This window comes from Lytechinus pictus, chromosome 17, assembly GCF_037042905.1.
Source record: "Lytechinus pictus isolate F3 Inbred chromosome 17, Lp3.0, whole genome shotgun sequence".
NCBI lineage: Eukaryota > Metazoa > Echinodermata > Echinoidea > Temnopleuroida > Toxopneustidae > Lytechinus > Lytechinus pictus.
The window spans coordinates 11,043,980-11,059,527 of NC_087261.1; the positions used below are offsets into that span (position 1 = coordinate 11,043,980).

General features: G+C 36.6%; 1 protein-coding gene across 1 annotated transcript; it reads right to left on the reverse strand.

The window, feature by feature from the left end:
- Window positions 1-2,069: 2,069 nt before the first annotated feature.
- Window positions 2,070-15,320, reverse strand: LOC129280809 (ectonucleotide pyrophosphatase/phosphodiesterase family member 7-like). The gene is made up of 7 exons (XM_064112455.1): window positions 15,153-15,320; window positions 7,248-7,494; window positions 6,609-6,981; window positions 5,654-5,794; window positions 5,000-5,131; window positions 2,596-3,904; window positions 2,070-2,553 (listed from the first exon to the last, which is right to left on the reverse strand). Exons 1-6 carry the CDS (start codon window positions 15,241-15,243, stop codon window positions 3,734-3,736), a joined length of 1,155 nt encoding a protein of 384 aa, XP_063968525.1. The 5' UTR covers window positions 15,244-15,320; the 3' UTR covers window positions 2,070-2,553; window positions 2,596-3,733.
- Between the last annotated feature and the right edge of the window lie 228 nt (window positions 15,321-15,548).

Consider the following 15,548-nt stretch of genomic DNA (forward strand, 5'->3'; position numbering starts at 1 on the left):
AATTTCATCGAAATCGGATAACAAATAACAAAGTCATTGAATTTGAAAGTTTAGCCATATTTTGTGAAAGCAGTCGTCATTAATATTCATTAGGTGGGCTGATGATGTCACATCCCCACTTGTTCTTTTGTATTTTATTTTTTCCTCCAAGAACTAGAAAAATTGAATTGACAACTGATTTAGTGCATTATATTTTTATTGCTGCAACTTATTTCATTATAAGGGAGACATATTATTCACACAAGTATGAAATAATGAAAAAAATACGATTTTATGTAATAACATAAAACGGAAAGTGGAGATGTGACATCATCAGCCATCCTAATGAATATTCATGACGACCGTTTTCGCAAAATATTGCTAAACTTTAAACTTCAATAACTTTATCATTTGTTATCCGATTTTGATGAAATTTTCGGCATTTTGCTCAGTGGATTCTACTCTATGTATTAAGATATAAATATTTTCAGCCCGGACCATCCCTTTAAATAGGGAGAGGATCGACAAGTCAAGCTTGTTGGTGTAATTAATATCTTCCGGTCAAAACTAGAACAGGCGTTTAGAAGGATGTTGTTAACAGGTATTAAAATGTCTTTGCCAGGAATAACCTAAAGATCACCAACATAGTCGGAACCTTTTAGATTTTATTCCTTCGGTGTGAGGGGGCAAAAACGCTTCTGGGCTGATAAAACATCGTATCTCAAAATGTGAATAGTCCGATGACAGCTCAGAATAAGCTAGATTTTAGAATTATAACATGGGTAGCAACCTTCTGTAGTCTCTAAAGAGTTCTTCACAGGTATCAGGAGACCTTTTTCGGCATTATGAGACTGACAACGTTGCTATATTTCCTTTAAACTGTTGAATACTGCCTTTTCCAAGCTGCCCTCAAAATTTTTAAACTTTGAGATGCAAGGTATTATCAGCCCAGCAACAAAAAATGAAATCATCGCAATGTGCTAATTTGTAACCTTGTTGAATATGTGTCCGACCGATAAAAAATTGTCAATATCAACCAAAAGCCTGGTAGATTTGACCGATAAAGCGTTTCACACTGTCGTGAAACAGAATCAATTAATGAAATGGGGCACCGCTCTCATCTATTTTGATGAATGATATTAGAAGATATCAAATAGGAATGGTAATAAGGGCAGCCTATCACTCCTGTTGTAGGCCACGTCCTATAACAAGTGGAGTTGTTAACATCCTGTCAATCCATTTTTAGAATTAATATTTTTTGTTGGTCAAGGTCCAACTGTCCTGCACAGTGACAGATGTATTAATTCATGTCAAGTGGCACAAACAATCGCTTTGATTTGGCTTAGTGGTTATTCAAGCAAGTGTGAAAGAGACATTGGTTCTCAGTTTTGTTTTATTAATTGCATTATTTGTCAGTGTTATTCGTATTTGTTGTTAAATCAAATCGATGTGCCTAATATACAATCGTAAACACATTTATCATACCATGTAATGACTATAAAAATGCATAATTCAGAATTGTTGGCTACGAGACATATTTTATTAAAAGTATTATTGAATTAAAAAAAATAATAATAATAAACGCAGTCATAGACAGTAAGCAAGAATTTTTTTAAATATAAACAATTCCGAAATTTATCATTTGAATTACAAGCGTTATTATGGGGGTAAATTGCAACCAGCTTCCGACTTAGGTTTGATTTCCATAATCGTTTCTTTCATCATCACAACACAATAGATTCACGCACAAAAAAGTTTAAAAAGATGCGTATTTGCCATTTTCATGATTATCGTAAAGCGTGTGTGGGACATTTTTTATTAATAGTTTATAGGTGTTCCCTTTGTATTAAAATATGTCATTACATCATATTTTTATTTTAAAAGAACAGATTTTTTGCTCCCTTGATTTCGCTCGCTTGCGACTTTTTAGGTTCGTCCCCGTGCGTACACCATTTTTTGTCCCCTGTCCTTTTTTTTCTTACTCATTAACAATAATAATAATAATCATCATTTTATATACCGCAAATAGCCTCTAATCGGTTAAGAGAAAGGAAATGTGAAGTGAAAAGACAATAGAAATACTCATTACGCCACTGTATACAACTGGTATTTTATTATTTATTTATTTATTTATTCACTTATTTATTATTTTATTTTTTAATTACTAGACAGGGTGACTCATCATCACCAATGAAGCTGGTCTTCCGTGAGACCCTGTCAACAATAATACATTCACATACATTATGTAATAAAGATGAAGGGTATAAATTCAAAACAGCAACAAAGAATGAGAACACGAAGATATAAATGTTAAGCGCTTAGAAACTACTGTAATAAGCGCTATATAAATGTACATTATTATTATTATTATTTATTACTCTGTTATTCGAAAAATAATACCATGATGTCAAGAACCTGTGAATATATACAATCATAATTCTCTACTCCTTCTGTACCTCCTTGTTGTATCCCCTTCACCCCCCCCCCCTCTCTCTATTCAACGTGGTTCCTATCATTGGCACCGTTGCATACAAGTAACTTTGCCATCCGATGGTAGCTACCATGGTAACAATGCTGAGCAGCCAATTAGAATCAAGGATTTAAGGGAAGTTATACCTTTTTTATGGCAAAGTTACCATAATACTAATTTTTAAGCAACGGGCCCTCAGTCATGTCATCTATATTCCAATTCAACGAATCCCCTCTCTTTCCTCTCCCTTTTTATCTCCTCCTTTTCTGAATTGTGTTTCCGCTGTATCTCAGTTCTCTCACCCCCCCCGCCCCTTTCTTGTCCGTCTGTGTCCATCCACTCCATGTGAAATCTCAATTTCTCTCTGTCAATCCCTGACATTCTCTGCGTCTCTTTTACATAATTATTATGTCTATTAATTTTTTCTGTCTCTTTACCGTCCTATTAATCGTTCCACCCATCTGTGACCTCATAACTTATATCCAATTATAAAAAACTGAACGGCGCATCTTCAGAATGTAATGTGTCGCAAATTTATTCAACTGTATTCAATATTCAATATTCAAAATGCAAATCTACCCATTAATTGTTCTTACACATTTCAAAACGCACTGTACATGCATCACCCATATTATATACAGTACACAGATGAATTATGAATGAATTAAATGAAAAGAAAAATCAAAATGACACATGCTATTCGATCTAAACAAAATAAATAAGTAAATAAGTCGAGCAAACACACCACTACTATATCTCAATGAAAGAGTTTAAACAGAGTTAAAATGTTAAAAAAAAAGTTTGGTTCTTAAATTTTCATATTGCACCTCCCACCAATAAAAGGGATACTTTTTTTTTAACAGGGGTAAAGAAACCGTGTTGAGGGTAACAGAATAAGTAGGACAGGATCATAAAACCTTCTCTCCCTGGCACCTCGATGTGTATTATTAGAATAAGAAGGATGCAGTACCAGACAAGCACGTACATTGTCTGTTAACCTTTTTTTTTCGATATAAATACGACCATGAACCCTTTCTCTCTCCACCCCTAACCCACCCCCCTCTCCCTCTCTCCACCCCCTCTCTCTCTACCCTTCTTTCTCTCTCTCTCTATCTCTTTGTCTTTCTCTCTCTCTCTTCCTGTCTAAAGTGAGAGTGGTTTTATGAGCCGGACATAAAGATACTTTTTTTTACTAAATGTCGAGGAACTGGAAGTCTGTTGAGCGCCTAAATCAAAATAAACTGTATATATACAACATTGAAGTAATTCTATCCGAAACATATTTTACACAAATATTGCCATTACGAAGATGAGGAGCAGAGAGATTTGGACTCTTGTCGGAACCATTCGGATCGCTGCGTCCGAAGCAAACATATCCGCGTATCGTTCGCGTGATCCATTGTTTGGAGCTGGGTCCAGCGAAAGGATCTCACACATCATGGAATAGATGTCCACCTGTTTGGCAAGAATAAGAGCGAATCATGATGAAAATGGTGGAATTGTTCGAATAAAAAAGAAAATCAATTTTGCTGCAGAACGTCTATCAAAAATATTCCTAGTTGAACATGGAGTCTGACTGTCCTTACAGTTAATTGACGGGTAGTCGTCCCACTTACAATGGCAAAATTTGATTAATCATATAAAATAAAGGCTGGCGTTCAGTAGAACACCTATCGGGTCTATACGCAGTTTTCCTGGACTTTAAAAATAAGGATTAAAACTATCTTATATAAATGCGAGCCCTTTATCACGTTGGCTGTTGAATATTTCCTTCTCCCATGAGCCAATCAAAGCTATGAAAATATATTCCACATGTGTCGTAATATGTAGCACCCGATACACTTCTCTGCCCTGTATTAAACATAACTAACAGAGTTTTTTGGACATGTATGTTTCTGATGGTGATATAAAAATAGACGGAAGTGACGTCATAGCATGGACATCCACGCAGATACATTGAGATGCAAAGGTTGTGTTCAATGTCCTCTATTCCCGGTCGTAAAAGTAAAAGTCTTTCGAATCATGATCCGGAGGAAAATTCAAACGCCGAAAAAGATGCGTTTGTAAACGCGATCGGCTCGAATTTTACGACCTTGAGCACCGAGAATGCAACATTGAACTCAATTTAGTTTTAAGACGTCTTTAAATTTGCACTCGCAGTGGAAGCCTTCACAAACAGAACTATACCTTTCTTGTGATGGGTCAAACTGGAACTGCGCACTAAAGCTGCGCTAACGAAAGCGGGAAATAAAGACGATCATCATATAAACGGTTTAACATTTTCGACACTGTACAGTGCACCGGTGATCGTGTTTGTGTTCGGTGTTTTTTATTGATTTTTCGATCATCATTCATATTGCTGTTTAAATTTGAAAATCGACATTGAACACACCCTTACACAGACGCTGGAAGAATGAGCTGACATGATTTGACAGTCAAAGCTCTGTTGGCCTACGTGGGAGCGAGACATTTTATATCATTAATATTCATTTAGATCGATGCATAAAACGCGTGCAAGGTGTCCTAGGAGCCAGTGAGTAGGCTACCTACCGATTCGAAGGGTTCTGCGCGGTAGTTCTTCTTGAAGTGTGGGCCCTGAGCGTAGAAAGATGACTTCATGACCATCCATTGGTTATCATATCCATGATCAGAGATGAGGAAGGTATCATTGCCTTGGATTGTCTGGATTTGGTAATGAGAGACATATGTGAGGAATGGCAATGTTTCGTGACTGAAAAGATAAACAACTAAAATGATGCACTATCTTTTACGAGTGGAAGGTTCAAGTTCCAGTTTACTTGACGAGATGGCGGAATACTTTTACATGTCAGGTCTTGTCGGCATCGCCACAAAAACTATCTTTCGCGATATGTCCTTGTTTGTTGCAAAAAAATTTACTCCACTTCATAATTAAAGAATTTTCTAACTTGAGGGGAAAGCTGATAGATATTCCAGGACTTAAATAGTTATAAGGACACCGAAGGCCGTTGTCGTGGATGCCATGTTCACTTGTCTTGATGCCCTTCTCATTGGCTATTTTGCGCATGCGCTGTCATATGCCTTATGGAAATGTTCCCTATGAAAAGGCGATCTTGTTCTACAATGATCGAAGCTTAAGCCCTAATATCCTATATATTTTTTCTTCATCTATACAGACTAGGCTCCACAAACATGATAAAGATGGCCTAAGGAACGTGGGCTTACCGTATGGAGATGCCATCCAGGATCAACACAACCAAATATATCAAGAACGCGTTCGTTGTTGCCATAGTGATACCTCTCCGGAAGTTCATCCTTCTTGTAGACGGTGAGTGCAGGGTGAGCATTCTCTAGAGCCGTGTAAACCTATAAGGGTTGTGGTATGGGGTTAAGAGGGAGGGGAGGTGAATGGAAAGAGGAGGAAAGAATAATGAAGAATGCGAGAGAAGCTTGGTCAACAACTTCATTTCACCATATGCCATTTGCCTAAATTCACGATCATGAACAATGTCCTTATCTGAGGTCATACATGTAAGATATATCTCATTAACTTGATCAAACTAGTATGATTTACATAAACAATATGTTCATTTTAGCAAGGTTTAGCACATTAGTTTAATTTGCAGGATCAAGTTGAACTTTTACTTCAATGTTGCTTACAGGTTGACAAGATGGCGCTGTTTACATTGTCCAAGAAATTTCATTGAGCAGCATTTAGAGATCAGGGGTTTTATGAGACAAATAGTTATTTTTTGCTGCCAAATTGATTAGCTAATTAAATGCAATGATTTCCGGATCTAATTACAATCATTGGTTATTCGTTTCATGAAATGCTCCTCGTGTGGTCGTCTAAGACCAAGGATCATCTGCTTGACTCTACCTTAGACTTATAATCTGGTGTCCGCTCACTTGTTGGTTTGTTTATTTTGAGTTCGCCTCTTATGTGGCGTTGAAAGAAACTAACGTTAAATTGCAAAACAAGCGTAACTCCAAAATAATGTGTAATTGCGCTTTTCAAGCAAGTTCAGTTGCAAATGATGCGAATCACCTACAAACATGCTTTTTAATTAAAGGACTTTTTTTTTTTTTACTTGCAATTGATTTAGAATGGAATATAAGTTTCTTGCAACGCCCTATCCGTCTTATTTTCTGTATTTCGTATGATTTCCTTTTTTCTTACCTGGTCAAGTTTGCCATCAACGGCGTTAAGCTGAAAACATGGACCGTAATCTGCGATAATAAAATCAACATCCGTAACGTTGATGTAATCATACAACAAAACATGCTTCCCAACCTCGGAGTTGATGTGCCCGTGGTCGCTGGCAATGATGACGTTGACGGTGTCGGTAAGGTCTTCTTCCTCGAGGCGTTCGAATAGGTAGCCGATGGCGTCGTCGACTTCGTATAAGGTATCGATTGTGCGCTGGTCCTCGGTCCCGTAGCTATGGAGGGTGAAGTCTGGCAGGTTGAAGTAGATGACGACGATGTCGAAATCTCGGCTCGTCATCCATGACAACGCGTTGTCAATTCGTTCATTCATTGGTATGCTAAAGCTGTACATCATCAGAAAAGAAAGAAAAGAAGGTTGTATCATACAAACGTATCCATAACAAGTACGATAGAGAGGGGGGATTTGAGTAGACGCTTTGGGAGGACATGTCCGCTGCAAGAAAGTAATTAATTTCATATTTGCCGAATCCCATTATCATGATTATGTGAACTTAATTCCTACGCGAATTCGTCATGATGAGAGAAGAAGAAGAACGCGAAGAAGAGATAGAGGAAGTAATAGGTGACGACAAAGAAGAAAAATACTAACCATGATCCTGATAGGTCAATTGGTATATTCTTGGTTGGTTCCACCCCCTTGATGGGTACATTACTCCCCGTGTAGAGAATGGTACCGGCCTTTCCACCTTGTAAGATCGTCGTCACCCAAATCGGTTCCGCGCCTGCGTCAAACCACTCGGTGTAATTCATGGTCGCCATGAATGACGGTGATTTCTCCCCGGACGTAGCGTTGAAGAAGAGGTTGTGGATCGCGCCATGGCTTTCAGGGTACAGACCTAACGGATGATGAACATAATGTTGCGTTAATTAGTCCGTCAAGCGCGTCAAGAGGTTGTGAAAAGCGGGTTGGGCGAGGGAACGAAATGACCGAGCCTGAGATCACAATGCCCCCTGCCACGAGTCCGACGGTAGGGTTTTTTGTATATTTTACTACAAGAAAATACATTCCGGTTACGTCAGATTAAAAAGGGAGCAAATTATGATGATCCTCACCCCCCCCCCCCCCTTCCCCACCTGTTGATACCCATGGCAGTGTTCTAACAATTATCTCAATGCAACGCTTATGATTTGTCAAAATTGGATTAGAGTTATAAGAATTTCATTTCAAATAAAAAAAGAAGGAATTCAAACTAGCCAAAGATCACATGGAGCACCATGAAACAAATAATCAGTGATGTCCAAAGAAGTTACAGCGAATCCTCGCATGTGATTGGTTCAGAGCGAATTTGGTCGGTGAAATTCAATGACAAACTTTTTCATGAAAACGGTCCCCAAACCACCACCCCGTAAAGCCGTGCGAAACATACAAACACCATCGAAGAGAGCTTTAACTAGATATTAAGTAATCGATAAGAATATATTGTCAGACATACTGAACTTATCATGGAACAAAAAAATATACTTATACTAGGCCTAGATACATCACTCTTCCGAAAAGTTGAAATTCAATTAGAGAAGGAAACTACTAAATCATCCCTGATCTTAATAACTTGATTATGTTATTGGTGCTTAGCACAATATGACATAAATTTGCGATGATTTACAAACAAGTATTTCCTATATCAGTTCGAAGATTACAATGCAAGATAAATCATAACCGTACTCATAAATCTCGATATCGAGTTACTCTCAAGAGCTATGGCCAAGGCTAGATAGCAAAACTAAGGTCATGGTGATTTTGATGCAAAATACCCTTATCCTGATACAATATTACTTTAATGAAATCAATACCAAGCTTATAATTTTGTAAACACTTACAAGATACATTTTTTTCATTGAGAAGTACAGCAGTAATTTACCTTTTTAAGAAAAGGTATACAAATAATGATATAGCTGAAAAACGGGGGGAAGGGGTCTCTTTCTCAAACCCACCCACACTTTTGCTTGGACGTCACTCTATTTTCTATTGATTTTTAATTTTGATGGCATTTGTGGTTCCCTAACACCATGACATGGGTAAACAGCTCTTAGATATAATTGAGCGAGTAATGGTCACCTCAGTAGCCGTGGATGGTTATAGACAAGTAAGATAATTGAGGTGATGGGGATGGAGGTGCTGTCAGGGCCAAGGCCGCCATCTTATGAGTTCTCTCTAGAAATTACATCACCAGGAAAAGTGAGATGTGGGAAATTTCTAGTAGAGGGTGGGCACTTTGGACGCAATCTTGGACTTTCTATCACCGTAGACCTTATAACTTGGTCTAAAAAATACATTGACCAGAAAAACATAAAATGTAAACACAATTATCTAAAAGCCACTACCATTATGCCTCAAGATTTACTGGCCATTTTAGGGAATGACACCCATATTTTCGAGGTAACAATTTCAAAAAATGGAAAAGAAGTACCTAAACCCCATTGATTTGCCAAATACAGTGCGTATCAAAAAAAGTTAACACTTTGAAAAAATCCTGTAAAATATACATTTGTAATAACCTAAAGATTTTTCCACATTCGAACATTGGTACAGATCCATTTAAGCAAATGACGTTATAACTGTCGAAATATATTTCTGCTTGAGTGAGCACCACATACTTTTGAAAAGTTAGTGAAAAATTATTTGCGCAGAACTTTGAAATAGTTATGCGAATAAAAGTAGACCTTGATCATGAAGAACACGTGGAATTTAGCTAGTAAAATTGATTTGAAGATATCTTTTAGCTTTTTTTACTTGTTTCCATGCCCAAAACACTTTGAAGAGTGCATTGCGCCCCACCCCACTCCCCCACACACCTAGGCCACCGTAGAGATATTTGCTTAACACTGCATGCTGTGATTTACATGAAATGGCTTAGGCTTGATTTTCATTTTGTTAATCATTGTCAAGCTTGAGAAAAGTGTGGAGAAACAAGTATTAAATGAAAAATTAAATGTAAACCACTTTAAATGATAAAAACTTAGTGAAAAAATGTTGGAGATGTCTGATATAAACTTTTGTTCAGATTCAGTTATGTCCTCAGATCCAGCTGGCACAAAAAGGGTACAGGCTGTGCTTACTAAATGTTGAAATTTCAATTTGAGTGGCAAAATTGTTACAAAATGCTTGAATGTATCCGTTTTATTTCAATTGACTAAAAGTGCAAGGGAAATGTATGAGAAATGTTTCGCAGGGAAAGTTTGATTTCGCCCTTTCCCCTTGACACAGCGTGAAAACGAGCATTTCTGCGCAAACAGATTTCTGCGAGCTGTACAAAAATGGACAGTGCTCACTCAAATGTATCATTCTGTCAAAACGTTTACTTTCATTGGATAGATGAGACTCAAACCCAAGATTATATATGAAAAATTACCCACATGTTGTATATTTTTTAATTCCCAAGGCTTTTTCAAAGTGCAAACTTTTTTGTGGATACGCACTGTATATATTGTCATACACGTAAATTCTGGTTTCCGAAACCCGTTTAATTCGTTTCCTACATTTAAGGAAACTGGGTAATAAATCCAGACTGCTCTCCATTGTTGACCAAAATGTTACCTTATGGTAATGCTATTTATGTGAGCTGTGTTATCATTTACACGCATGAATGAGCTCATGCAAAGTGACGATTTCCTTTCTTTCCACAAATATTTTGATCAAATCAATCTGAACTTGAAAACGAATTCAGATCAATTGTGGACTTGGAACCCGCATTAGGTTTGGGTTGATCTACAAGATTTTCAAATAAAAGTACGAGTTTATTTTAAATGTTTAAACAATACGTAATGTTACAGAGCGGGTGGCCGAAAATGATTTTCACCTATAGAAGTGTGATGATGATTTAATCCACATCTCCATGTAATGGCAAAAATGTTAAAGGACAATCCACCCCAACAAAAAGTTGATTTGAATAAAAAGAGAAAAATCCAACAAGCATAATGCTGAAAATTTCATCAAAATCTGATGTAAAATAAGAAAGTTATGACATTTTAAAATTTCGCTCGTTTTTCACAAAATAGTTATATGCACATGCATATGACAGAATCGATGATGTCCCTCACTCACTATTTCTTTTGTTTTTTATTGTTTGAATAATACAATATTTCAATTTTTACAGATTTGACAATAAGGACCAACTCGATTGAATCATTTGATGTTAAACAATGGTAATTCCACATGATTGGTGAGAAATAAAACTTTGTCTCACAGGACAATGAGGAGAAAATTAGAATATTTTACATTTTCATAATAAAATACAAAAGAAAAGGTGAGTGAGTGATGTCATCAATATTTGTAAACCGACCTGGATGTGCATATAACGATTATGTGAAATTAAGCAAAACTTTAAAATGTCATAACTTTCTTATTTTTCATCCGATTTTGATGAAATTTTCAGTATTATGCTCGCGCGGATTTTTCTTTTTTTATTCAAATCAATTTTTGTCGGGGTGGACTTGTCCTATAAAGATAAGTCACATGTACTGATATAGTTACCATCATAAAAATGGTGACTGCCATTTCCAATCTATATTTTACTATTGAGCGTAGCGAGCGAAACAGAAAATATGAAATTTTTAGAAAAATCAATTGTATTTTTTTCTTCAAAATCTAGTCCCCACCCTCAGAACAGTCTCGCATTGTGTCATACCCACCCCCCCCGCCCACCTCTTATCTGAATTGATGCCCATTGCTCCGATGACTGCCACTCTGTAAATGTATTTTACTATTAAGCGTAGCGAACGAAAAAGAACATGATAAATTTTGAGAAAAATAAATTTTATCTTTTTTTTCTTCAAAATCTAGTCCCCTACCCTCAGAAGAGTCTCACGTTGTGCCACACCCCTCCCCATCCCCACCTCTCATATGAATTGGCGCCAATTGCTCCGATGGAAAATCAGCAAGTAAAGCATTAAATCTAACCCCCCAAACTGAATAAACCCTAATCCTCATCTTTGCATTATACTGAACCAAAAACTTTATTACAATCCTTACTCTAATCGTATGCCCTCGGAGATATTAGAACCGGAGCAAATGTCGCAGGAGTAAATGTCGTATCAGCTCCCACACACCCTCACACACCAACGCACACGCACCCTCACACACACACACACAAACATGAAGGCTTCCATTATGGGTATCTGGGTATATTATTGGAAGGTTTTACTGCGTCATGCAACTTTCCCTCAAATAGTGCTTTTAAACCATTTTGCTATTTCTCTTTTTCTGAAGGTCAGTCCTCTTTTCTGTTGCATGATCTTGGACCTTCTACAGTTCTAGAAGTTTCTTATGACAGTCAACTTAAATTTAATTTAAAGTTATGGTGGGAAATGCTCCTGTAAGATAAGACCACCAGGATATACCACCTGCATTCATTTATCATGTTTATGTACCCTCATTTTATCTAAATACATTTTTTTACGAGAGAACGTTAAACAAGTGTCTAGTAATTTATGTTAGGGTAATAAAATGTAAGTTCCCACAATAAGGCTATATGCGTTGGAATGATCAATGTCGCGTTTAAATATCTTGAAATTATTTGCACTTAAAGCGATATGTCATTACAGTTTAAGGTTATCCGTGTCCACATCAGGGGGTATTTAACAAATATTCAAGTATGACTTAAAGTCGCACTTAACGTGCGATATAAAAGACGTGACCGCATCGGTCAAAATGGCTTCTAAAGATGGAGTCTAAAGTAGCCGCTGTTACATACAAATTGACAAAGTTCATTTGATATCTGCATGGGATATAAGATTTTGGTGTCTAAACCATGGTTTATACGGTCAAATAATATATTTGGACTAGTTAAAAGAACAGAAAGTGGTCAATTATGCCCAAAACTGCAAGATGGCTTCCAAAAATTGGGTATAAATTATTGGTTACTGTAATTTAAAAATCGACAGTTTGTTTAATATACACCTATGAAATTTGGTTTTGGTGACTAGACCATGGGCCAGTGGTCCAGTATGTTCAGATATCCGAGATGATTTCCAAAAATGGAGTATAAACAGTTATATTGGGAGGAGAGAATTGTGGGTCATAGTGATTCAGTTTGCTTTTCGCCTCCCACAGGTGACGCACAGATGACGCCAAAACAAATAATATCAAAATGACTTCTGAGACTTACAAATGGACATAGTTAATATAATATCTGCCTGATATATATGATTTTGGTGTCTAAACCATGGTTTGAAGGGTCAAATAATATTTTTGGGATTGTTAACAATGATAATGCAGTTGTCCATTTTTCCTAAAAATCCAAAATGGCTTACAAAATGGCGTGTAAATGACCACAATCACTTAAAATATGATCATAATTCATACAATATCCTCATATGAGGAATAATTGTGGTGTTTACGCTTAAATACCTTTGGGAAAAGTAATCTTAAGGATTTAGGAGTAGGTAACAGCAGGCATTTTTGCTCAATTTGAGAACCAAATTGCACATATAATTGAAAACTGAACATTCCTAGCGATCGACTTGTCCTTAATATATATTTGACATTTCAAACCATAGTGCAGAAACAAAATTCATGTCTCACAGGTGAATATTGAGTATGACTACTTTTAAGCGATGAGAAACGCCATACTGGAAGCCATCTTGGATTATGAAGCAAAATTGACAATTGCATATCATTATGCTGCCCCAAAGTATTTGACACTTGAAACTATAGTACAGACACCCAAATATTATCTCTCAGGCGGATATGAAATTAACTATGTTATTTTGTAAGAAACATCAGTCATTTTAGACTCCATTTTTGGAAGCCACGTTGGATTTTTGGACATACTGGACCACTGACTGTCCTTGTAAGTTGTCCCAAGGTTTCATTTGGCTCTTTAGACCATGGGTTTAAAAACCAAATCATACCTCACAGGCAGATATTAAATAAAGTATGTATTTTTAGGTACCAGCAGCCTTAAGACTCCATTTTTTGGAAGCCATCTTGGAGTTTTGGACATTCTAGACCACTGACTGTCCTTTTAACTTGTCCACATGTTTTTATTTGACCCTTCAAATCATGGTTTAGACACCTAAATCTTATCTCCCATGCAGATATTAAATGACCTATGTCAATTTGTATGTAACAGCAGCCATTTAAGACTTCATTTTTAGAAGTCATCTCGATTTTTGGACACACTGGACCTCTGATTGCCCTTTCTACTTGTGCCTATGTATTATATCGCCACTTAAAACCATAGTAAAGACACCACAATCATATCTCTCAGGTGGATTTTTAATGAAGTATGACAATTTTTCAGTAACAACAGTCAATTTAGACTCCATTTTTGAAAGCCATCTTGGATTTTTGGACATGCTTGACCACTGAATATCCTTTTAACTTGTCCAATTGTATTATTTGACCTTTCAAACCATGGTTTAGACACCAAAATCGTATATCTCAGGCAGATATCAAATGAACTATGTCCATTCGTAAGTAAAAACAGCCATTTTAGACTCCATTTTTGGAAGCCATCTTGGATTTTGGGATATACTTGACCACTAAATGTCCTTGTAACTTGTCCCAATTCATTACTTGACCATTTAATAGAAACAACATTAAAGTCATTAAAGTAAGTAATAGACAGATGAATAGCGGATTGTTAGGCTTTGGCAGCCATTTTGGACGCCATGGATTTTTAGGTACCCTACTCTGCTTATTTTCACTCTAACCTATATCACAAGATCTTTTTACCTCTTTAAACCATGAAATGTGCTCTGAAAGTTGATGTCTAGTGTGAATAATGAGTGAGTTATGCCCATTTTCAGTTAATGGCGGCCATTTTGGACGCCATCTTGGATTACGGAAAACCCCCACGGAGGATTTATGAGGACTTTTAGTTTCTTATTCTGGACACATTCCAGGTCCTATCTTGAAAAATCAGCTTTTTACCAGAAATTTCCATTTTAAACCTAATGCTCTTGGCCTATAATGTTAAATGTTTTTGGACCCCACGGAAAACCAGCGTTACTGGCACAGTCATGCTGAATGTGGGCCATCCACCGTATTATGCTTTTAATGCGGAAATAGGAAATAAATACAACTACTACTACTACTACTACGACTACTATTTAGTTCCCCATTAAACAGCAGCAAACAAGCAACAGCAGCAACAAACATAATAAATCCATTATTACTTTATAATTGAGAACGAAAGAAATTAAACTCCGAGTCGAGCCATGTTGAATAAAGTTTCGATCTGTTTTAGACAATATTTAGATCCTTCATTTCGTATAATTTGTCCAATTAAAGGCCGACCATTTGACCTGAAAGCAGCAAATGCTGTAATACATCTAGTGGTCGGATGTCAGTATCTGTTTCTAAAAATAGTTCAACTGTACTAAGTCATTTACAATCTATCAGACTTAAAATGAATAAATCAATATTGGATATAAATCAATGAAAATAATTAATGAGTAATGGGTACATTTATACAAATTTAACCGATACATAGATAAACAAATAGGTTCATTGATAAATTAATGAAAATAAATAAATAAGATATAAAGCTACCTGTAGCAATAGAGAATGTGCTTGGTATTGTCATGGTCATGAAGACGCCATTTAACCAGTCAGCTTTCACCCCATTTTCTTCCATCTTCATAAAATTGGGCAAATCCTGACCAAATCGATCCCATCTTAATCCATCGGTGAGGATGAAGATGATCTTCTCCTGGAATAAATAGGAGGAATTTTGGGCAGAGCCCCCATTCTTCCTCGAAATGGAAAACGGAGAGATTTCACAGATTTCAAGAAGAAACCCGGAATTCACGTAATTTTTCTCTGATTAGGGAAGCGCTTTTTCATCATGGCCAGTAAAACCCTGAATCATCAAACCTGTTCGCAATATTTAACATGTGCTTCGTTTAAGCTTTATCTGCAAACTTACTCCTTTTCTTCTATTTCATT

What these genes read in the sequence shown, in the direction of transcription:
- LOC129280809 (XM_064112455.1), bottom strand. Translation starts at nt 15,243, where the DNA reads ATGAAGATGGAAGAAAATGGGGTGAAAGCTGACTGGTTAAATGGCGTC. An exon ending in TTGATGGCAAACTTGACCAG is followed by an intron (nt 5,795 to 6,608) that starts GTAAGAAAAAAG and finishes CAACCCTTATAG; the next exon opens with GTTTACACGGCTCTAGAGAA. An exon ending in GCGCAGAACCCTTCGAATCG is followed by an intron (nt 3,905 to 4,999) that starts GTAGGTAGCCTA and finishes CTTGCCAAACAG; the next exon opens with GTGGACATCTATTCCATGAT.